This window comes from Anabrus simplex, chromosome 7 (genome assembly GCF_040414725.1).
Source record: "Anabrus simplex isolate iqAnaSimp1 chromosome 7, ASM4041472v1, whole genome shotgun sequence".
Lineage (NCBI taxonomy): Eukaryota > Metazoa > Arthropoda > Insecta > Orthoptera > Tettigoniidae > Anabrus > Anabrus simplex.
The window spans coordinates 227373381-227397648 of record NC_090271.1 but is presented as its reverse complement, the minus strand read 5'-3'; the positions used below and the strand labels follow the sequence as shown (position 1 = coordinate 227397648).

Genomic DNA, 24268 nt, shown 5'->3' with positions numbered 1-24268 from the left:
TCTATATAAGAGTACTGTCTGTACATTGGTAAGAATTTAAAAAAGAATGGTATTAATATATCGGCCGTGTTCACAGTAACAAGGAAATGCACTTTTCAATTTTCTGTCCGTATAAATTTATGCGAATCACGAGAAAATGGTTGAAGATAAGAAAATCGGTATGTGAAGTCTGAGAATAAGGCACTACAATCTCGATAGAAAATGTTATTCATAATTTGTGAAACGGTAGTTTAGGGGAAGGCGCCTAAAATGTAATTTTTAAGAACAATTTATTAAAATCGTATTCACAACGTGTACAAGACTTCATCTAGAATTCTATAAACAGTGTAGAATTCTGTAGCGAAGCACAGTTATACTACAGTCGAATACATAGTCGCGAAGCTTGGCTCTTTTTTTATCCAGGTGACTGCAGCGCTCCACGTGGTTAGCAAGCTACTAGTGTACTGGTATGTTTAAGTTGGTGTATGTTTTGGTCATTCCATCACAGATGATTAGTTTTCTATTAAATTAACAGGGCATTTACAAAAGATGTGTATATCGCAATAAACTGCTCAACTGCAAGGAGACGACACCAGAGCTATCATTCTTTAGGTATCCTAAAGATCTTGAAATGGAAAGCTTGAATTACTGTTTATATTTTCCGATACTACATGCAGAAATGTAACTTTTAATATGTAGGCATTTCGTTTGTTAATGATATAGAAATGTAACTCAATTATAAATCCAGCTAATTATGAAATTAAATAACGTTTCAACGCAACCGTGACCTCGATGCGGTGTTTTAATATTCCAGCTGTAGAAAATACCTTGTAAATAAGTAGGGGAGCTGATTTAATGAAGAAAAAAATTTATACAATATCAATGCCTTTGCTGGCGAGATGTAGCGTTTACAGTGCACTATGTCTTCTGGTATGGGCTAGAATAAATTTGTTACTTTCATTGACTTGTCAGTCTCATCCTTGGCTTTGACAATATGAAAGTGACTGAGGTATGAGCGATGCTAGTAATACCATTGCTTATGCAGCCAGTCCCTGTTATGAATGGTATGAAAATATCACTCATAGGGTCGATTGGTGCGTGTATTTCAGTGGGCTTGGCAGACTGATGTGTGAGCAACTTCTGGCTCGGTGAGGAAAGCAACGGTAAACTACCTCATTTCCCTAGTACGCCTCTTCAGTGATGCCTAGGCCATGACAGCAAATTAGTATGCAACAAAAATTAGGTCTAGACGCATTTCGAACAAGGGAGATTTACAAAATACTTTCAAGGAAGAATGGGATAAAATACCCCCTTCCTACTGTGTTAAGTTAGTAAAATCAATCCGCAATCGCGTCCAAGCTGTCATAGTCGCTGAGGGCAATCCTACAAAACATTGCTTTCCATGGACCGATGGAGAAACGTACAGAATACAGGGGTCGTACGAATACTTTCGTTGTTCCCCCAAGATATATTTCTTAATTTTTTTACAAGTTTATGACTGTTTTCCTATTGTTCATGGACTGAATAAATGTATCTGAATACTAAACAAATGATTTTTTTTTTCAATCCATATATACCTAAACGTATGGAAAAATCATTTTCTAAAATATGCGGGGTCGTACGAATACCTTTTACACTCACTGTATATAAAAGGCCCACTCCGATTGCCCATAATCCATGCCCAGCCAAAACTACGCGACATAAAGAAATTAAATTGCGCAGTTACATTTACATTACAGTGTAGGTGCTCACTAAGGAAGCGTTTTTTATATTCCGTCGCTAAAGGGGTTAAAAAAAGAGATGAACTGTTTACATAAGTACATCACATCTCAAGGACTTGACAGTTCGCAGACGTGAAAAATTGAATTTGGGATCTACGTTTAAAATAAACACGCATTTTTTGTTTTCGGAAAATTCCCTTACGGGACGGCTTGAAAAAAGTGAAAAAAAAGAGAGTTGAAGTATTTACATCTGTTAATTACATAAAATCGTAACGACCGTGTCTGCACATCGACTATTTGGGTTCAGGTGTAATAATGACCATCCTATGTATATATATTCCAGCTTTAGTTTCCTAGAAGTCCTCATTCTTACACTCCTCCCCAAAACCAAGATGGCGGCACAATCTGCCAGCCGAGCTAGAAAACTGAAATATGGCAAAATTATTAGTTCAGTTAGTTTTAGATTGTAATCCACCGAAAAATTTTAATATGTTTGAATTTTTAATTTTTTACAAGCGGAAAATATGGAAATATGGAGGCAATATTAATGACCGTGTAGACCTTCGTTTCTATGTATTTCGTGGCTAAACGGTAAGTCGTATCACAAAACGGATGGCACAATCTCTGTTCAATTTGCAGTGATCTACAACTTTGGTCACTTGTCGTATCCTTACCCGTTATGCGTTAGATTTGGCTGTGTTTCTCAATTGTGCGTCTATTTTTCGGTTTTTACACACAATTCATAGTTGACACTTTTAAGAAAGAAGGAATCATCAAATTCTGCCCTCCCAGAAGCCATATGGGAGCCAAATTCTATCTGTCACGTAAGTCTCCGAAAGGTAATGCAGGGTGTGAAACCCTTACATTCTCCCTATTCAAAGTTTCTAACCTATAGAGATACGAGAAAATGTCGTATGATCAACCATTAGCCCGCTAAAAGAAGCGTTTTATGGTACAATCCTTCTGTCAATATAATGAACAGTTTAGCAGCATTTGATAAATGATCTTCCATATGTAAACATGCATATACTTTAGTATGTCGATCTATAGACTGAAATTTATTCGTAGCGATCTAGAAGGTGTGGGTCTGCCATTACAATCAAGACTTTACGAATCGATAGTGACTGTCAGCAAGAGGGCGTCTGCTAGTGTAATATTTCCTCCCCACGTCCACACTGGCAATTTTCTTAAAAATTCCCCTACCGAATGTGTCGAAGTAGGAAGGAGGCCTGCCACTGTAACGAAAACTCCCCAAATCAATTGTGACCGCACAGTAGACAAGGAACCTTTTATTATAATGACAACTTTCCAACTTGATTGTGTATGGCAGTAGACAAGTGAACCGTTATCACAACTCCGCACCTCGCACTTTACATTGGAAACAACATATGGGGACGTCCCCACGATGTTTCTTGGATAGTGCTAAGGGACATGCAACATAAAAAACTCATTCACTGCGTGGACAGTAATTCTGTTCGATATTCGTATACAATGTAGAATGCCGTAGCGAAGCACGGGTTACATTTGTTACTCTTCAATATAGACTGTTGTGCCCTTCAGCGGTTAGTCTACAAGCCTCTGAATTTACTAATTGCCGCCACAATCCTCGTGTGGCCTCGTTTAGTTCTACACCTCTTCTCTTTAAATCATTGTAAACTGAGTCCAACCATCGTCATCTTTATTTCTCTCTACCCCTCTTACCCTCCATAACAGAGTCGATTAATTTCCTAGGTAACCTATCCTCAATTCGCCTCACATGACTCCACAATCGAAGCCGGTTTATGCGTACAGCTTCATCAGTAGAGTTCATTCCTAACTTATCCTATATTTCCTCATTCCGAGTACCTTCCTACCATTTGTTCCCACCTGTTTGTACCAGCAATCATTCTCGGTACATTCATATCTTACTTCTGACTTATTAATAAGATCCTGAGTCCACCCAGCTTTCACTCCCTTACAGCAAAACTGAAAACAGACCGATGTAAAGATAGTTTAGTCTGGGAGCTGACTTGCTTCTTACAGAATACCGACTATGGCAACTGCAAGCTCACTGCATTAGCTTTAATGCACCATGATTCACTCTCACAATACTACGACCATCCTGGGAGAACACACATCCTAAATACTAGAAATTATCTGTTCCAGGTTTGTATTCCCAATCTGGCATTCAATTATCTTTGATTACTTACCTAATGATATCAATTTAGTCTTAGAAAGGCTAATTTCCGTACCATACTCATTGCACCTATTTTCAAGTTCCAATATATTAAACTGCAGGCTTTTGGCACCATCTGACATTAAGACTCCATGCTAATCTTATTACTCTATGAAGCCATTTTTATCCCTGCCTTCCCACTATACTTCAACTATTTCAGGTCTAATTTCATCTATTCCTACTGCTTTATGACTATGGAGTTTATTTACCACCCTTTCCACTTGAAGTAAATTCTTCAACATCATTGCCCTCCACCCCACGAGCTCGACTGATTGCGACATAACAAAGAAAATGCCCTTTTCAAAAAAATTCTTCCACCTTTCCCATGATTCCCCGGGACATGAGCTCACCTGATTCACACAACACACTATTTCCTTTTTTCCCCTCATTTCCTAAGATTATTTAATACTGTCCAGAAAGGTTTCCCCTGCTGCTTGACCTAGCCTTTCGAATTCTTCCCACGACGACTTCTTCTTTGAAGGATGCAATCCATTCTCTATAACTTTTCACATCAACGGGACGATTCCTCTGAACTCGCAGCTCTACTGATCTAATATGACCTGACGAGGCAAGGGACTCGGCAAGGAGGTGCAAGGCGTCACAGGAAGGGGGTCAGACAACATCCAGGACATCACTAAAGGCCACCACACACAGAAAGCTAAGCTAAGCTACGCTACACTATGCTACACTAAGCGATGCCAAGCTGTGGTGTGCTATGACACGAATAAAAAGCTAAGCTAAACTATGCTAGACAGCACTTGTCTCGCTGTTGTAAATAATCAGTTGCTCTCTCTGCACTACTGCTCGGTGGCATGATTTTTTTTTTCGAAGGGGTTCGACTGGCTGAGATTGTGTAGGTGTGGGGACGGGCGGAACAGATGATGAATCCAGATATATGTGATAGGGAGTGTAGGTCATCACATTCCGGACTCTCAGTCATCTGGGTGGCTACTTCAGTTATCTCTTGACGTTGATATGTATCCTGCCTGTCAATGTTTGAATGTGTGCTGTAAGGAAAATTAAGCTATTAATACACATCCAAACGTATATTAAGTAATGACACATGGAGATCTGTTTATGGAGAATGAGCATATTGAACTGTCCTAGTCCTTGTGCTTCACACGCAATTCATGTTCATTTTGTTAGTGAAATGTTGTCTTAGCTGCAAAACATAAGAAATCCAGACGTTCTTTTCTTATAACCTCGAATGAATTACATGCGTTTTAAATTATAATATACTCACCATATAAATTCTATTATAATTTCATCAATTTTTAATATTTTAAAAGATTTTAAATATTAGTCATACTGCGTGCGTTAAAATGACAGCTCACCTTCTTGTAGAAATATAAGGCAGAAGGAATTCCATTTGTTTGTGGAATCTCCACTCCATTTTTCCCTTCTTGTCCACTTTTACTCTCTTTTTGTCTCATTAGGTCCTCCCTAAGTTCCTTGCCTAAAACAATATACGCTATTATTTTACCTTCCACGCTCTTAGTAACTGGTGATATAGTTAAGAATATGGCATACAGTTGCAGAACATTATCTGCTAAACTGTATATAATGTGCATAAAGCCATATGGAAAAAGTATTCTTCTCAAACAATTAGAATTGTCAAAATTGCGAATATATAGCTAATTTATGAATGGTAGCTTACTTACAATCAATTTGAAGTACTGAACTTATTTCCTGACAACAGTTTTCCTATCTTATCAAATCTCTGTAGTAATTTGATGACGTATCACATGAAGGCCGGGATATCTTTTCACCTCCTCAGTTAGCCGTTCTTCTTTTGGCTCGTTATCCATTGTATTAAAATATCGAAGTACTACCAGAAGAGACTCGCACAACACGACTAAACACACACAACAGCCCGCCAGACCAACTGCTCAGAAATGAAAAGCATATGCTACAGCCAAGAAAATCGCCTGCCTAGCGATCTGTCTAGCTTAGCTTAGCAAGGTATAGCTTAGCATAGCGGCCTGTGTGTGTGATCGTACTTAAATGAATTGGGAGCGATATTTTTCACAACACCGTAGCTTAGCTTTCTGTGTGTGGTGGCCTTAAGCCTGCCATCGGTCGTCTCGCTCGCAGAGGTGGAGTCAAGCGTATTTCGGGACTTATCTACGAGGAGACCCGCCATTACACCTTAGCTCACCAAACTTTTAAAGCACCCCTTCTCACCGATGCTATATCGCAAACTGCCCGAGCCCACAGCCTCTTCCAAGTTTTCTCGTATCTAGCCCATATTATTTTTTGCAAAATCATGTTCCTTCTTTGAAGAAACTAAGAAACACACGAATATCAATTTTTGCACACGTGTTTATCAGTACCTCTTGTATGTGTGCATAACAAGAATGTTCATCTATTTTAAAAAGTTGGAGACAAGTTTTTGCTATGCTTTCTTTTACTGTGCAAAAAAAAAATGAATAAAATATATTCTAACCCACCTATAATTTACATATTTCCAGAAAAAAGTTGCGTACGTTCAATGATGTACACGGAGCTTCTGTTGCCCACGTTTCAAAAACTCATTCAACTACAAGCTGAGAAAAAGGTACATAACTATGGAAGAAACACAGTTTCAAAAAAAACAGCCTTAAAGTTACAGATGTAGTCAAACACATTCACCGGTTCTAATACATCCCAGTTGCATACGATGGCTCATCTCGGCCTTCCTGTTGCTCGTATATCTCTTCTAACTTCCTTTTGGCCTTGCTCCTATTTTACCTTATTGTTTTGTTTCACTTTCCTGCCATTCACTCAACCTTTGCAATTCGGATTTTGTCAATGTTTTTCACTGCAATAATACAATTACATCCAAGTGCAAACACTAACTGTTCTAATTCATAACATGCCGCGATAGAACCATCACTGAAAGCTGCTACTGCTTCAAACACACCAAAATGTGATGTTTTCGTTTCCATGAACGTTGTTTTTGGCGGACTATTCCAAGTAACATTGTTCATGGATTACTTGGGGTTTTGACCTACCAAGCACACATTTCTTTAACAACCCTGGTTGGGACAAATCCATGAATACTGGTTAGAATTCCTCCGCTGCTGTTGGAAGAATATGGAAATGTTCTTTGTATACGTATTTTTCAACTTTTGCTGTAGCCTTCTTGTTTATGCACCAAGTATTTTCACCATCTGGTGAGAGGTAATGACGCAGGTCATTGCTGACCTAATGTGGAAATGTTTTGCCTATACAGCTTTTAGCATTTCTTTGTAGTCGCCAGTATTTCTTCTTATGGCTAAACCGTATTTTTTTAATGCCACCCATGCCGGAATCTGTTAGTCGTCCATGCACTGATTTACAGTCTGAATTTCTTACGAACAAGTTTTGTGCTCATCCGTTTCTGAACGTGCCCTATGCACTCTAATTTCTCTATATATCTGCTGCATAGGGCTGAGATTCAGTTACAGCTTTATACGCTTTAGAATCACCATCACAAAGATATTCTAAATAACGCACATTGCAATTTGAAATGGATCGGTTTAATATGTTTTGCACCACAGACGTCCATTACACCACTAGTTCCGTGATAATTTGCAATACATTCCGTAATACGGTCAGTTTGTCAGGGCATGTACAATAATTTTTGTGGAGGATGTCAACGTACAAAACCATAAAAGGTGGTTAGACAATGCAAATAATATTATTCAATGGGCTGGGTTAATACCTCACCAAATTAAAACACCCTTCAGGATTTAAAAATAAATCCCATTGAAAAGAAGTTGTAAGAGCTCCACTACAACTTCCCAAACGTAACTAAATAGGCAGCATACCCAATAATATGAAAATTAAATACATACTATGCAGAATGTTATGTATCATACATCATTTTAAAGCTTAGATTTTGTACTTGATGAATCGCCAAAAAAATATATATATTAAAAAACTTCTTTCATTCTGACCCCCGCCCTAATCTCCTTTCCTGAGGCTGTTTCGTTAACATATCCGACGTACATCAATACGAACAATCTTTTAAACTTTTATAGCAATGATACTTAGGCTGAAGAGGTTTTGCACGAGCATTGAAAGAATTAGAAGTGATGAGCTTTATTTAAACTGGCTTCAAGCTTCTGAACTGACTTCGTTGGAGAGTTCTGCGAGGGTCACATATTCAGCTTTGGTAGATGTAACCGTAATGCATGGTCATTTGCTACATACCTAACGAATCGGATTGCCATTCAAATGAAACAAGCCCAGTGTTTGATTTTCTGTCAGTCTGATCTTGAACTCAATTTAAATCTGCGTATCTGAATAACCTATACTTAATCTCTTCATTTCCAGTGATTTTTACAATCTATTTGCAGTTGATAATTCCTCACAGGTACTTCACCAATCGCCTAGCTCCTACCTGATCCGACACATTAAAAGCGTTGCCTTAGCATTGTCACACTGGCGGCAATGAGGGGTCTGTTAACTGCTATCTGTATATATATGTATGAAAAGTTTTGCTTAATTTTAAAAGAATTGTATTTCTGTACCGGTTATGCCCACAGTAACATGGAAAAGCACGCTTTAATTTTCGGTCATATCTGTATATATGTACTGCATGCACGCGCATCACGAGATATTGGCTGAAGAGAATTTAACGAAAATCGGTAGGTAAAGCCACAGAATAAGGCACTACGGTCTAGGCTATAAATAATTGTATTCACGCTAGATGAAATGCTACTTTAGGAGAAAGCTTCTAAAATTAAATTGTTAAACACTTAATGTTATCAATCCACCGAAAAGTACCACATAACAAAACTTACAATTTCCAATCAAATATGTTGCATGAAGTTTTACCGTATTGACTAATGAATTAGGGGGCTGATACACCTGGAAATAATGAATTTTTCAATTTTTTCATCTCAAATGAAAGAACACACATTTCCTTACCTAAATATGAAGTTTTATAGCGAAATTTCCAATTCTGACCGAGAAATTTCGATTTAAATTCATGCATGTACTGAACTGTCAGCTGTGTAGGCTGATTTGGGAATATTAGTTTAGAACAAAAACAGCTGACTCGTCAAGGCATCAGGACCATTTACTAATTCCGTTATTCTGTGCCTGTAACCTAACCACGAGATTTTGTTTTGAATCCTGTCATGTTTGTAAGACTCAGAGAAGAAGATGGCTGGCATAAAATTAGAAGATGGTAAGGATGGTGTTGCGGGTCGTCTCGCTGATGCTATCATCGAAGAGCTGCAGTGTTATTATGGCAATGCCAGAAGGGAAAATTACGACAACTTGGAAGACATGAGGAAGGCTATATGGGCTAAATGGGTACCAAGCCTAGGCAAGAAGAACTGACAAGGAATGTAAGCACCCTCACCCAATTCCAATGGCTGTAATGAAAACGATAAAGCTAATATTCCAAGACCTTGCTACTACTGACCTAAGTAGATGTCCGAAAGGTCGGACGCAAAATGCTAACGAGTCCTTGAACAACGAAGTATGGACTGTTTGTCCTAAGAACTCAAATTCAGGGAGGATATTTGTGAAAACTGCAGCTGCTGAAGCTGTCTTCTTTAATGATGGTAATAAAAGTAAACTGGAAGTGCAAGAATGTTTAAGAATCAGAGTTGGAAAATACGCAACATCTCCTCTGACTGAACGTGACGTTCTTTGAGCCAAATTTGTTGAAAAATGGCTTTGAGAGTCTTCAAAGGAGGAACGAAGGACAAGGAGAAGGCCGAGGATGGAAGAGCATGGCGATGGAGGGTATTACATATGCAGCAGCTGCCTTCTAGTGTTATATATAAGTGGAAATGTATATACTATGTTTAGAGCAATTTTTCCAAAAGTTTAATTTTTTCACATAAAAAATGCAATAACTCAAGAACTAATGGTCCAAAATGCATGAAATTTGGAATTCCCTTTGTTGGAACTAAGTTATGGAGGATGAACTTCAATTATTGAATTCCTTTGAAAGATATGCTCAGTGCATTTAAAACCGTGTGAAATTCTGAACTTTTTTAAATATTCAAATTTTATTTATTTAGTCTGATCCAGGACACCCTAGATTTGCCATAAGACACAGAATAATACACAATAACAATTTTGAGGGAGGATAAAAAGATTAACGTTTAAAAAAATGATAGGTTACAATTAACCATGTTAAATGGCATGAACTCCATATAAATGGTGACGAAGAATCGAAACGGAGTACTTGATGAGTGAGACGACTATCTCATCTTGTAGGCTTCTCGCTAGTTTATATTTTTGTCGCCATGTGACGAAAGATTTGGGAATGGTTCCCCTCGCGCCAAAGAAAAGTCCAGTCACCGTAATTTTTTTAAGGTTATACGACTCAAGAAAGAAAGGGATGGTTGGATTATAGATATCATTTTTCTCATTGTCTACGTCAGTCGGCTGAGAGGCTGAAGATTCAAAGCGTACCACAGGATCAATAATTTCTGCTTCGTTCCTCCGTCTGTCAATCGCTATAATATCAATCCTGCGAGTGCTGCCTCCTTCGGCGAGGCAGTGGACTTCTTCGTACACTTCTATCCTGGGTAATTTAGTGTTGTCTTTAAGTAAAAAATAGTTTATGCCAAACACATTGATACTTATCAAGAAAGGTGTTTCGTAACATTTTAAACATAACCCATAAAACCTCTTCTAGCTCATTTTCTGTATCTAACTTGATCACTTAGTTCTTTAACTAATAATGAAATTCTGCCAGAATTCCTCCACTTCTTTCCCTGGTTTTTCTTCATTTTATTCCTTATAATGAACCCCTTCCAGGTTAGATTTATCTCTGCTTTTCGCATTGTCTCTAGGAGGGCCACTATATCAAAACTCTCCACCATCTTGCAAACCTCTTCGTTCCCCAACTTACTTCCCACCCCTTCAATATTTACAACGCATATCTTACACCCTAGCTACCTACCACCCTCCCCTACACCCTCCATTCTATTTCCCTCCGCAGCGTTATTTACCTTCCTTCTAGTTCTACGCAATCCTTCTGTTTCCTCTCTGCTCTCTCCCTTCTTAGCCGTCCTTCCAGATTCTTTGCTCTCCCTCTCCTCGTGCCCTTTATTTCTCTTCCCCTACAGATCTTTCAGACTTACACTTCTAGTCCTGGTCGTTACCTCTCTCCGGGTACTTGCCATCTCCTTCACTCCAGCACTTTCCAGTGGCGCACGACTGTTTACGTCTCGCTCCACTCCCTGATTGTCATCTCCTTCCTTTGTCCTCTTCACTCTTGGCTCCTCTTTCTCCGCACTGGTCCTCGCTTCCCCTCTCGCCAACCGCCATTTCTCTATTATACACCACCGAGCTCTCCTCTTGTCGCGCCTATCGCTCTCTTCTCCGTTACCGTCTGTAAGTAATTTTGGTCTATATGTTGCAACTTTTCCATTGACCATTCTTTTACCCAGCGGCCATTTCCCACCACCAACGTATTCCCCCTAATGAACGCTCTCAACCATTGTTTCCTCGCATACCACATGTCTTCTTAGCACTTTCAACTCTCTGCTTAGGATAATGTCCGCCATCAGGGTAGACATCACCGGGAGCTTAATTGGTCTCCCACCTCCGCCTTTCAATCTTCCCACTCTCTGTGAGTCTTCAATATCTACTTCACTAAAATTGATCTTCATTCTGTCCTGTATCAAGTTCACTACCTTATAAACTAATGCCATCTTATCTTTCGCTGCTTCTTCAACTCCGTATATAAAAATATTTTTCCTCATTCGTTCCTGGATCCCATCGACCATTTCTCTCTCTAGTTTTGCCATCTCCCCCTCCAGCACCTGGACTTTCAATCGCATTTTCTCCATCTCCACCTCATTTCTCCCCACCTTTCCCTTCAGCTCGTCCATCTCACTTTTAATGCACTGTCTCAAGTTCTTTAGCTCCTTGGAATGATCACGTATCATCTCCTTCAGTTGGTCTATCGGACACGCCTCCTTCACCACTTCTTTCAGCACTCCATCTCTCCCCACCCTATAGCACCAATTGGGCTGGCTCTCCACCTATTATGAGCACCACCGCCACCAGCAGCCCTGCCATCATCCCGAATTCCTCACCCTTCATCCTCTTACTCAAGTCAGTTTTCTTCTTCCTCCGGCATTGCCAACTTCCAATCCTCACACGATAGAGTTCTAGCGCTATCTCCATACTTCAGCACACACTCAGCACATCCATCCACACTGCTTACTCGATTGAGACTATCTGTGTTATCAAAACCTGTACTGTAACAATGTATGACAAATGATCGGAAATTTGATTCTACACAACTTTAGTCATATAGTATTTATCGACAGGAGCACTAATAATATGAATATTTGAGAATTAAATTGTAGGCCTTCCCCTAAACTACCATTTCACTCAGCGTGAGTAAAATGACATAGCATAGATTGTAGCGGCTCATTCCCCCCCGACTTCACATACCGATTTTCATTAAATTCTCTTCAGCCGTTTTCTCGTGATACGTGTACAGACAGAAATTACGGAAAAGTAAAAAGTGCATTTTCTTGTTACTATGGACATGACCGATACAGAAATACTATTCTATTCAAATTCTGAGCAATGTAGAGACAAAACTATTTTTTATATATACTGTATATATGTAATGAAGTGATAATATAGTCAAATATTTTCAAGAAATGTGGGAGCTTATACACTGCAGTAATTAAACTGATCGGCAATATTAAACGGAAGGTAGGCCGAACATGTGGACTGGAAAGGTGCTGTATACACGAGGGTGAATTTGTGTGCAGCCTTTATTTATACAGATCGTTATCAGAAAGAATCTTGTACTTCTTTTCACAGGCGAGTAGAATTTTTTTTTGCTAGTTGCTTTACGTCGCACCGAGACAGATAGGTCTTATGGCGACGATGGGAGAAGGAAGGGCTAGGAGTTGGAAGGAAGCGGCCGTGGTCTTAAGGTACAGCCCCAGCATTTGCCTGGTGTGAAAATGGGAAACCACAGAAAACCATTTTCAGGGCTGCCGACAGTGGGGTTCGAACCTACTATCTCCCGAATATTGGATACTGGCCGCAATTAAGCGACTGCAGCTATCGAGCTCGGTGAGTAGAATTTGATCCGTTATTCAATTCCATAATAAGCCTCCGTGGCTCAGACAGCAGCGCATCGGCCTCTCACCGCTGGATACTGTGGCTCAAATCCTGGTCACTCCATGTGAGATTTGTGCTGGACAAAGCAGAGGCGGGACAGGTTTTTCTCCGGGTACTCCGGTTTTCCCTGTCAACTTTCATTCCAGCAACACGCTCCATTCTCATTTCATAGCATCTATCAGTCACTAATAAATCACTTTGGGAGAGGCGACCCCATTGTACTAATAGCCTATATCTGCTTCATTCATTCCATTCCTGACCCGGTCAATGACTGGAAATCAGGTTGTAGGTTTTCATTTCCATAATCAAGAACCAAACAGGTTATAGGGTGGTTGATTCCGAGAACGTACAAGCATTACATATGTAACGTTCAGGATGCTGTTTATTTCTCTTAACTTTTTCCAATTCATCTACATATATAAAATAAGAGTTTTGTCTGTACATTGCTCAGAATTTTAAAAAAGGACGGTATTTCTGTACCAGTAACAAGGAAATGCACATTTTAATTTTCCGTAAATTCTGTCTGTATGCACCGCCATCACGAGAAAATGACTGAAAGAGAATTGAATGAAAATGGGTGTACAAAGTCGGGGAATAAGTTGCTACAATCTAGGGCATAAATAATTTTATTCGTGCTGAGTGAAACTGTAGTTTAGGGGAAGGCCTAAAATTTCATTCTCAATTTCTTGTTAGTAGCGGTCGTATCTTAGTGAAAATAGGTAGACCAAGCTGGGGAATAAGTCGCTTACAATCTAGGCTATAAATAATTGAATTCACACTCAGAAAAAATGGTAGGTAAGGGGAAGGCCTAAAATGTAATTCTCCAATATTTGTTTATTAGTGGTCCTATCTTATGAAAATTGATATGCAAAGGCGGAGAATAAGTCGCTATAATCTAGGACAAACAACTGTATTCACGCTGACTGAATTGATAGTTTAGAGGAAGGGCTAAAATTGAACTCTGAGGTATTTACATTATTAGTGGCCGTATCGATAAATACTACATAACTTAAGTTATATAATATTAAATTCCGGATCATTTAGGTCTTATACATTGTTACCGTACCGGCGATGATCACAGAGATATTCATGAATTTGGATTTTTGTTACTTAGTCCATATCAGCGCCGAGTCACGAGATAATGGGTAAACAGAATTTAATGAAAATTGGTATGTGAGGTCAGAGAATAAGGAACTACAGTCTACGCTATAAACAATTTTGTAGCGTGCCCTAATATCACAGATTTGAAAGAAAACTAAATGTGAAGGCCTACAATATAGAAAGCTCATAAAATTGATCAACAATAACATTACACTGACCATTATTTGTTGCGATGTGCTTTGTGTCTTCTGTTACCGCCCATCTCCGATAGATAGGATTACTGCTGCGTACCGAGTATTTTTAAAAAATTATTTTACGACGCACCGATACAGATAGCGATGAAGATATAGAAAAGGGGTAGGAGTGTGAAGGAAGCAACCTCAGCCTTAATTAAGGTGCAGCCCCAGCATTCGCCTGGTGTGAAAATGGGAAACCTTGGAATACCATCTTCAGGGTTGCCAACAGTGGGGGCAAATCCACTATCTCCCGGAAGAATGCTCACAGCTGCGAGCCCCTAACCACACGCCCAACACATGCCCGATCATAGAGAGCTTAACAGCCTCCCTGAATATTGGTGAGAAGTAGATGGGGAGTTAGATAATTTTTTCTTTAACATGCGGTTCCTCTGGTTCATAAAATTTCTGGTAGTACTGGCACATAACACTGGTTCATCATAGTATTCCACTTATTCAACCCCTACTCTGAGGCACTGACTGGAATGAGCAGTGTGCATATTTCACAGAATAATGGCAGAGGAGTGTTCACGGCTCTCTGCGGCCTGGTCATTCCAGCTCTGGAACTTCGACTTAAATCGGCACCATCAGAGCCGTTATTGGACATTATAAATTTTCCGGCGAACTCATTCCTGGCTGCCAGCGTGTCGCCCCTGTGAGCTTACCCATTCTCATTCAGGATAAATATTTCAGGTTCCCTACGGGAATCAATATTTATATCACCACAGTACTGTTCATTAAAAGTGAGAAAATGAGAGTTTTTTCATTTGATCGAGTATTTTATATGAGAACATTCCTACTGACACATTTTGTAATGACCTGTGTTGACTTTAGTTAGGAAAACCACAATCAGTCTTTCTGAGAATCCCAAAGCGAAGCATGTGTACATCAGCTAGTCTGGGATAATTCTTTAGAAATGAAGAGTTGTTCTGGAAAATAAGCCCACATTTTTCATACAGACGGTTTACCGGTATTACAAATTTGATAAACTTTGGCCTATCGTGGGAAAAAGTATAGACACCAGAGTTTATACATTAATAAAATGTTTATCCTTCATCCCAGATAGAAACCAGATACACCAAAATTCAGCTTATTTTCTTCTATGTTTATGTGTAGTAGAAATTTGAGTCATACCCAGTTAAACTCAATTTGAAAATTCGTAACATTGAAAGTATTGATCTGACCATTACCAAAGTCAAATGTGTCTTCAAAAACCATATTGTTGATCTGTATCAAGTTTTTATTTAATAGGATATTTGTGGGAAAAGGTGTAAATTTTTTAAGCATTTCTCAATGTGTGATCAAAGCTGTTAACAATTCAGCTTGTTATGAAGCTCACAAGAATGTAAGGCTAAAATTAAAACTGATTTTTCCTGCATACAACTGTTGATTTTATATTGATTTCTATTTAACTGAGTGGTTTTGAGAGAAGAAAGCAGCGTATATTTTTAAAATTTTTGTCAATAGTGAATTTTCAGTCTTCTTACTCAGACTGCTAAAGGTTTTTTTTTTAATGTGCACCACCTACTGTATAGACTATCCAAAAGATGTGTGGAGACTGTTCAATACCAATGCAAAGCGTGTTCAGTTTTTATACATAGATATCTCTATCTTCATAAGTATTTTCCTAGTCCTGATGTATGTATATTTATTGCGTGTGTTCACGTTAGTGTAAGCTGTCATTAATTCACTAAGGCCAAGGAAAGGCTGTTTTCCTGAAGCTGGTATTAGACATTATTGGACACTTTCCAAGAATTCATTTACGGTCCACTTTTACCACTTGAGACCCCAGTATTATTATCCTGCAAAATTTCTGTGTGGTATTTGGTTTAAAATTAGTAACAGAGCAGTTACAGTTTGCGAAACGACGAGAATTTCCATACGGATCTTCTGCTTCCTATTACCGCAACTTTTAATAATAATAATGTTATCTGCTTTACGTCCCACTAACTACGTTTAAGGTCTTCGGAGACGCCAAGGTGCCAGAATTTAGTCTCGCAGGAGTTCTTTTACGTGCCAGTAAATCTACCGACACGAGGCTGTCGTATTTGAGCACCTCCAAATACCACCGGACTGAGCCAGGATCGAACCTGCCAAGTTGGGGTTAGAAGGCCAGTGCCTTAACCGCCTGAGCCACTCAGCCCGGCGCCGCAACTTTTAAAAATATAATTCTGTTTCCAATGTGTCTAATCAATGTCTGTTCTTAGTATCTGGCTCCATGGCTAAATTGTTAGCATGTAGGCTTTTGGTCCAGAGACCCGAGTTTGATTCCAAGGCAGGTCGAAAATTGTGACCATTGGTTAATTCAGATGTGTCGAGGGGCTGAGTGTGTGTGTGCGCGCGTGCGCCTTAGTCATTAGAATTGATCATCCTCGTGCACACACAGGTCTCCTAGGTTATACGGCGTCTTCGAGGCAACATGCTATTATCAGTTCTTACTGTATTATCCTGTCATAGGAATAAAAATAACCTGTCGATGGGTGTTTTCATGGCTGCGTAATGTAAATTAATGCATGACTATGAACTCCTTGTCAAGCTGAGGAGTGCCCACATCATCGCAGTACGCGCATGGACGTAACATCCAAGCACACTCTTCTGCGCAGCCAGCGGCATGGGGCCTTATTCCGGACACCAACCTCAGGAGTTGAGTTCAAATGATTGATGTGATATATGATGCTTAACATCCATAGTGATTTGATAGAAACTGAGGATGTTCTTGTAGAACGAAACATGTTATTCATTGTGTATGTGATTTTTACAGGTATGCTTAGTGTTTTAATTTGCATTTGAAGTAGTTGTGTCTGACGGACTGAAGTTTTTTTCTTACATTTACACACCAGGCAACTTTTAAAAATAAAAAACACACAAGATTTTTCAATTCTTGGATTTCATCGCATATGTTGGGAGCAAGATCTGGATGAAAAAAAGAACATAAAAGGCATCCATATCTACAGTTGCAAGGAGAATTGACTATTAAATTTAAAATGTTATTTAAAAAAATGGTTACAAGAAAATGCAATAAACGCAGAACTAAATGCACAATAGTTCCCTTTATTTGTAACACAAAAATTCAATTTTTTTAATAGGTATCTCGGAACACATGGAGATGACGTGTTACGTTTGTGGCTATAATGTGAAGATAAAATATCAAACTGTCACCAACACAACTCTCTGGAAAAAAAACCTCATCAAAATTATGAACTAAGAATGAAAACAAATGCACTGAAATACGTGAAATTACCGCATTAAAAAAAATCAGTATGTTTCATACGTTATTAACACGCGACATCGAGAGGGGGAAAAGCACAGAACCGGGGGGGGGAAGGAAACTACACGTGGCCTACAATTCCAACGAAACTAGCCTATCTCGCTTTCTGGACGATTGCCGTCCCGAATTCCCGGCTGTAAAACGCACACAATGCTGTAGTGACGATGCACGAAGGCGTCGGACATTACACTCGCCAAATGAAGCATCAAATAAGTAGCTTGAAAATTAAGTTGCATGAATTACACAAGCACACAATTTATACTAGGGGAAGAGTTTGACTGCACTGGAGGTTATGTAGCTCAAAAATAGGAAGTAAAAAATAAATCTGAAAATTGAAAGGAGAGTTAAAAAACTGAAACTTTCCGGATAAATCTGAAAGCTAGGCAGGTATGCAATTATTTCTGGATGAAAATTGTTTGCGTATAATATTAGTTTCAACCAATGCATACATCAACAAAAATCAGACAGCAGATCTCGAGTGAATGTGAAGCGAAGTGTACTGATGAAATTAAACTGAAAGCTTTATTTGGGATAATTTTCCTAGCCAGTGCGTGCAAGTCTGAGGCGGAATACCACTGACATTTGAAAAATCGATGTGATGGCAATTGAAGCGATATATACATATAACTATGTCCTACTGGTGATTTAAGTTTTCACTGGGATGCCTAAGATTTGACAATTTTTCTGATCGACATGAAAGACAACTGGACAATTTGGCATCTCCACAACAGGTTATTCGATCAGAACTGCAGGTGGTCATGTAGCAAGTGATTAATTGAAAATACCAATGAACAACTGGTATTTAAGTTTCAAGGTCATTGTGGTTTTAGAGTTGATATTCCTAAGAAACTTGGGAGGTACGGAATTTAAATGTTTGCTCTAGTTAACACAAAAGGCGCTTACACTCTCAATCTAGAAGTTTACGTACCCTTCAGGGTGAAGGCCCATCCTGAATGTCAAATAGCCCTCACAAAGTTGTGAAGAGATTTGCGGAGCCTATACGGGGAACATATCGCTATAAGATTATGGACAATTGGTGCAGCAGCAGCATTCCTCTCTGAAGATTTCTTGAATGAGAAATGTATAGGTCCCGCAACAAGAGCTTGCCGAAACTCAAACGTGAAATTTCACTCGAACGCTGGTCACAGTTCAGCTGGCCAGAACGCCAGCGCAGACAGTTCATTAACAACTGCTTGGAGTAAGGTGATTTAGCGAAGTGAGGGGGGCGTGCAGTGCCACTACCAAGCCCACCCAAATACTGCCGATGTTCTGCACACCTTTGTTTGGCAAGCTCTTCTTTTGGGACCTATACCATCGTGGGCACACTTCGAAAAAACAAACGAGAAATATCAGCAGAATTCCTTAACGCGTAGAACCGGATAAGCACTGCGTAGAACGGGATAAGCACTAAGCACTACACAATATCTTTAATGTTAGAGGTGTTGTGGTTTTAGTGAGTCATGTTTGTTATTTCAACAATACACTATAACAGCAAAATTGATGTAGAGACGGGTGATAAAGAAGCCGGAAATTATTACCCACTACAATGGAACAAAAGTGGGTGTTGACGTTCTCGATCAGATGTATGATCACTGCCAAGGGTGATTAAGAGCACGTGGAAAGCTGCTACTTGGCAGTCAGGAGGAGACTGCAATGCCAGTAGAACCCCCTAAAGGACATGTATGACTTTTCTTTGAAGACGACAGAGGAACAAGAACACCCGGAAGCACTTCAGCATTACCTGCAGCTTATTCAGTGAGTTTCCAGCCTAAGGAACTTATACCCATAGAATTACACGACCTTGACCCCAAGTCCAGAAAAAACCAAATGACATACCTCTTTCTTCTGGGTTCATCACCATAGCCACCATACTGATCTGCATGGTTCTGTAAAGAGAAAAATGAGCACATTTGCAATTCACCGTTAACATCAAATCAAGCATAATCATGGCCCTAAATTAATTTGCATTCATGTTTCAGTTGATACCTTATCCTATATTAATACTTGAGACATCGATTGTAATGATATAGATGTCGATTCCCATAGGGAATCTGAAATATCTGTCGAGTAATTAAATTTACAATACCAATATAAATGGTCCGTTATTGGACATTATAAATTTTCCAGCTAACTCATTCCTGGTTGCCAGTGTTTCGCTCGTGTGTGCAAGGTTGGGCTCATCAGTTGGTACCTAGCACACCTACCAAGACTCTGGCCAGTGCATACCGTGGAGGCCACTGCGTAGGCTACATCATCTGATGGCCAAGCAGGCATCAATTCTTGGTAAAGAAACAAAAGTCTCTCATAGTGAATTGGCACTGCCGATGGCTCTAAGTAGACTGTTTAACTGTTGCTGATTACTTGTTCACTGCGTGTGATTGTGTAAATTACTAGTCGAACCAACAAAGAGTCAATGTGTGTTGTGTGGCCCGTAGCCCTGTAGTAGCGGTCTGCAACACAGCTGTGACTGGACTAGGGAAAGTGAAAATAAGCATTAGCCCTCTCCATGCCCATGGAGAGCTTTCTACCAGGAAGCCTCACCATCAGGCATCACGACCAGGAGCAGATGCGCAACAAGGAAAACGAGGTCTGTGTTTAAGGTCATCCGACTACCAGGGAGGGACGGTGTGCCAGGGACGGGCGCCGGCGCTGTCAGGAGGAGGGCCGAGACAGACGAGCTCAGCTGCCACCCAGACGACCAGGAAAGACCGATGGACGAGGCATAAGGCGGTCAAGACCAACTTAGTCCACCTGGCCATGCCTCCCCAACTGAGCGAACCAGGCCGAGCGGCTCAGCACTGCGAAGCTGACGCAGACCAAGGCCTACCAAGAAAGGCCTGTTACCCGGGCGCAATCCAGTAAAGCGCCCCAGATGGCGGACGGCAGCACAGCAGTGGAGGAAGACGCACCCTAGCGTTCGGAGGCTGCTATCAAGGCCCAGCCTGCCAGCGTGTCAGTCGAGGTGCAGACATCGATGTTCGCCCCATAGGACAGGGATTGCAGTCAGGTGTCAGCACATACCGACGTCACCGCCGTCAACCATGAGAAAAAATACGCCATCTCTACAGCGGGACCACCAGCAAACCCAGGGCCACCAGGACGAGACTAACTCTCCTGCCGAGAAGAGACCCCCACCACCGGGAAGAAGATGCCAAGCCCGGACCAGGAGGAGGAAGAAGACTACGCCGGTCGACCAAGATAGGGCCGCCCAGCTGCAACCCAGGATAGCAGCCGACCGAGGAGCCAATCAGGAGTGAACCTCAGCGGTGAAACATGCTAATTTAGCATGGTTTCTAATGTGATTATACCGATGTCTCCAAGAGTAGATATCTGGCTGTTCCTATAGTTATTGTATTTCAACCTTCTGTCGACAGAGGGCAGCTCCCTCTGTCGCGAGCGTGAAGGATCTTTTCTCGGCGAGACATTTTTAATGTCTTCTCCTTGAAGTAATGTTGGGCTGTTTATGCTGGGGAAAGAAGAGATGTGTCACACACACACACACACACACACACACACACACACACACACACACACAGGAGCGGTGGTTTTGCTTTTCTTATGGTGGTTTTATAAGTTTAAAACTATGCAAAACTGCAGCATCATTTGCATGCTTCGATGAATGATATAGACGGTAATGTAACGTTTTAAATTTATTTGATGTACTAGCTGATGCACCCATGCTTCGCTACGGGATACTCAGAAAGACTGACTTTGTGGTTTTCCTAACTGAAATCAACATAGGTCATTACAAAAACGCAAGTTTGAATGTAGCGATTAAAAGCAATGCTATCATATAAAATACTCGATCAAATGGAAAGCCGCATGTTTTATCACTTTTAACGAACAGTGCTGCGGTTAGATTGCGGTGCCAACCTAATAGTCCAAAGTTCCAGAGCTGGGATGACCAGGTCGCAGATTGCTATGAACACTCATCTGCCATTATTCCGCTGAATATGCACACTGTTCATTCTAATCAGTGCCTCAGAGTAGGGATTGAATAGCCCGAATGCTATGATGATCCAGTGTGTTACGTACCAGTAGTATCAGAAATTTTTTTTTTGCTAGGGGCCTTACGTAGCACCGACACAGATAGGTCTTATGGCGACAATGGGATAGGAAAGGCCTAGGAGTTGGAAGGAAGCGGCCGTGGCCTTAATTAAGGTACAGCCCCAGCATTTGCCTGGTGTGAAAACGGGAAACCACGGAAAACCATCTTCAGGGCTGCCGATAGTGGGATTCGAACCAGAAAATTTATAAACCAAGGGAATGGCATGCTAAAGAAGAAAGTTATGTAACTCCCCTGCTACTTCCCATCAATATTCAGGCAGGCTGTTACACACTGTACGACTGGGCGTGTTGACCGTGTGGTTAGCGGTGCGCACTGTGAGCTTGCATCCGAGAGATAGTGGATTCGAACCCCATTGTCGGCAGCGCTGAAGATGGTATTCCGTGGTTTCCCAGTTTCACACCAGTCAAATGCTGGGCTTGTACCTTAATTAAGGCCTAAGGCACTCCTAGTCCTTTCATAGCCATAAAACGTATCTATGTCGGTGCGACGTAAATCAAATAAATACTCTGTACGCAGCAGTAGTCCTATCTACCGGAGATGAGGGGCAACAGAAGACACAAAGCACATCACGACAAACAATGGTCAATGTAATGTTATTGTTGATCAATGTTATGAGCTTTCTGTATTGTAGGCCTTCACATTTAGTTTTCTTTCGACTCTGTGATTTGTAAAACATATTATACCGTAAACTGTAGTGTCTTATTCTCCGACTTTACATACCTATTTTCATTACATACTGTGTACCCATTTTCTCGTTACTCGGCGCTGATATTGACTTACAGTAGTAACAAAAATCCAAATTCATGAACATCTTTGTGATCATAGCCAGTACGGTAACAATGTATAAGACATGAATAATAGGAAATTTAATACTATATAACCTTAGTTATGTAGCATTAATCGATTACACCTTTAATAAGAAATATTTGAGAATTACATTTTAGGCCATCAACTAAACTACCATTTCACTCAGCGTGAATAAAATAATTTACAGCCTAGACTATAGCGACTTATTTCCTGAATTCGCATACCGATTTTCATCAAGATAGGACTACTAATAACAACAATATTTGAGAATTACATTTTAGGCCTTCCCCTAAACTACCACTTCACTCAGCGTGAGTAAAATGATTTATAGCCTAGATGTAGAGGCTCATCCCCCTACTTCACATACCGATTTTCATTAGACCACTAATAACATAAATAGTTGAGAATTCAATATCAGGCCTTCCCCTAAACTACCATTTCACTCAGCATGAGTAAAATGATTTATAGCCTAGATTGTAGAGGCTCATCCCCCGACTTCACATACCAATTTTCATTAAATTCTCAACCGTTTTATCGTGATGCGTGTACATACATACATACAGACAGAAATTACGGAAAAGTAAAAAGTGCATTTTCTTGTTACTATGGACATGACCGATACAGAAATACCATTCTTTTCAAATTCTGAGCAATGTACAGACAAAACTCTTATTTTATATATATATATAGATTATCTTTCTTTTTATTATGGCCGACCGAAGTCCATCTCGGTACTCGAAGCGAGAATGGCATGTGTATGAGTTGTGTAGGTGATTGTGGTGTGTCAAAATCTGGTCACTGATTATTTTAAATGAATTTCTCGATGAAACATTTTGCCATTATTTGGAGGTATGGTCTGTGTGTCGGCCAGGTCTATTCCGTACGCAGTATGTAGGTGATGGATCTACGCGTGACCGTGGGGTCACAAATGTCCTACTGTCATTTGCCCTAGGTGGGCTATATATCTACTACTGATGTGAGACCTTATTGATGAAATGTTGAACTGCACTCCACGAGTTGCCTTGATTTTATTTACTCACACCAATCTGCCGGAATTATGTCTGTGGGGGCAAAAGGATCGCGATTGAATGAATGTGTAGATGAATGAGCTGAGTGCCAAGATGACGTATCGGTCTGTTGAATTTATGCCTATTTGTTCCCTATCGCGCCTCTTTTCTCCTGGGTGCGAAGTCTTTATTTTGTACGGTGTGCATCCTGTTGTTTACGACCTGGAGCTCACCATGTTGGTTTTATTTCTTTCATGGCCGTGTGCAGGTCCATGTTTTCTGTTATTGTTTTGCGTTGCGTTCATTGCTCCATGGAGCATTGTCTTTGCCCCTCGTGGATTATTTCCTTGGTCCGGCAGTTTTCTGATTTTATAACTATTATTTTATCTGCTCCTTGGTGTGTGGGGATCGATATGAGAGGGGTATTGTTTAAAAAAAAAAAAAGAGTGGATATTGAAAATGACTCCCACGCTTGAAATTGCTTTTCTATTCCTCGCCGAAGGAAAGATTGAATAAAGATCGAGTTAATGATATTCAGCTAGCAGTTTTTAGTAGCGAGTCAGTGGTGGAATAAATGCTATCACCTCAAGAGTAACTGTGCCCTATGCACGTAAGAAAAGATGAGGTCACGAGACCTTGGTACGATTATCTTTTGGGCTGACGCCGAATATGTATAACCTTATTATTACTGGTTATATCATCTAATTAATCCCTTTGATTTACGTTACATTACAATAAATTCTCATCTATCATTTATACGGATTTTTACTCATAGTAGTGT

General features: G+C 40.2%; 1 protein-coding gene across 3 annotated transcripts in view; it reads right to left on the bottom strand.

Annotated features, from left to right (window-relative positions):
- sm (smooth) overlaps window positions 1-24268 on the bottom strand; it is a 427005-nt gene that overhangs the window by 359160 nt on the left and 43577 nt on the right. For all 3 annotated transcript variants that reach the window (XM_067151588.2, XM_067151590.2, XM_067151589.2), the window contains exon 2: window positions 19441-19490. In XM_067151588.2, coding sequence (XP_067007689.1) covers window positions 19441-19490 — 50 coding nt within the window. The remainder of the gene's footprint in view (window positions 1-19440; window positions 19491-24268) is intronic.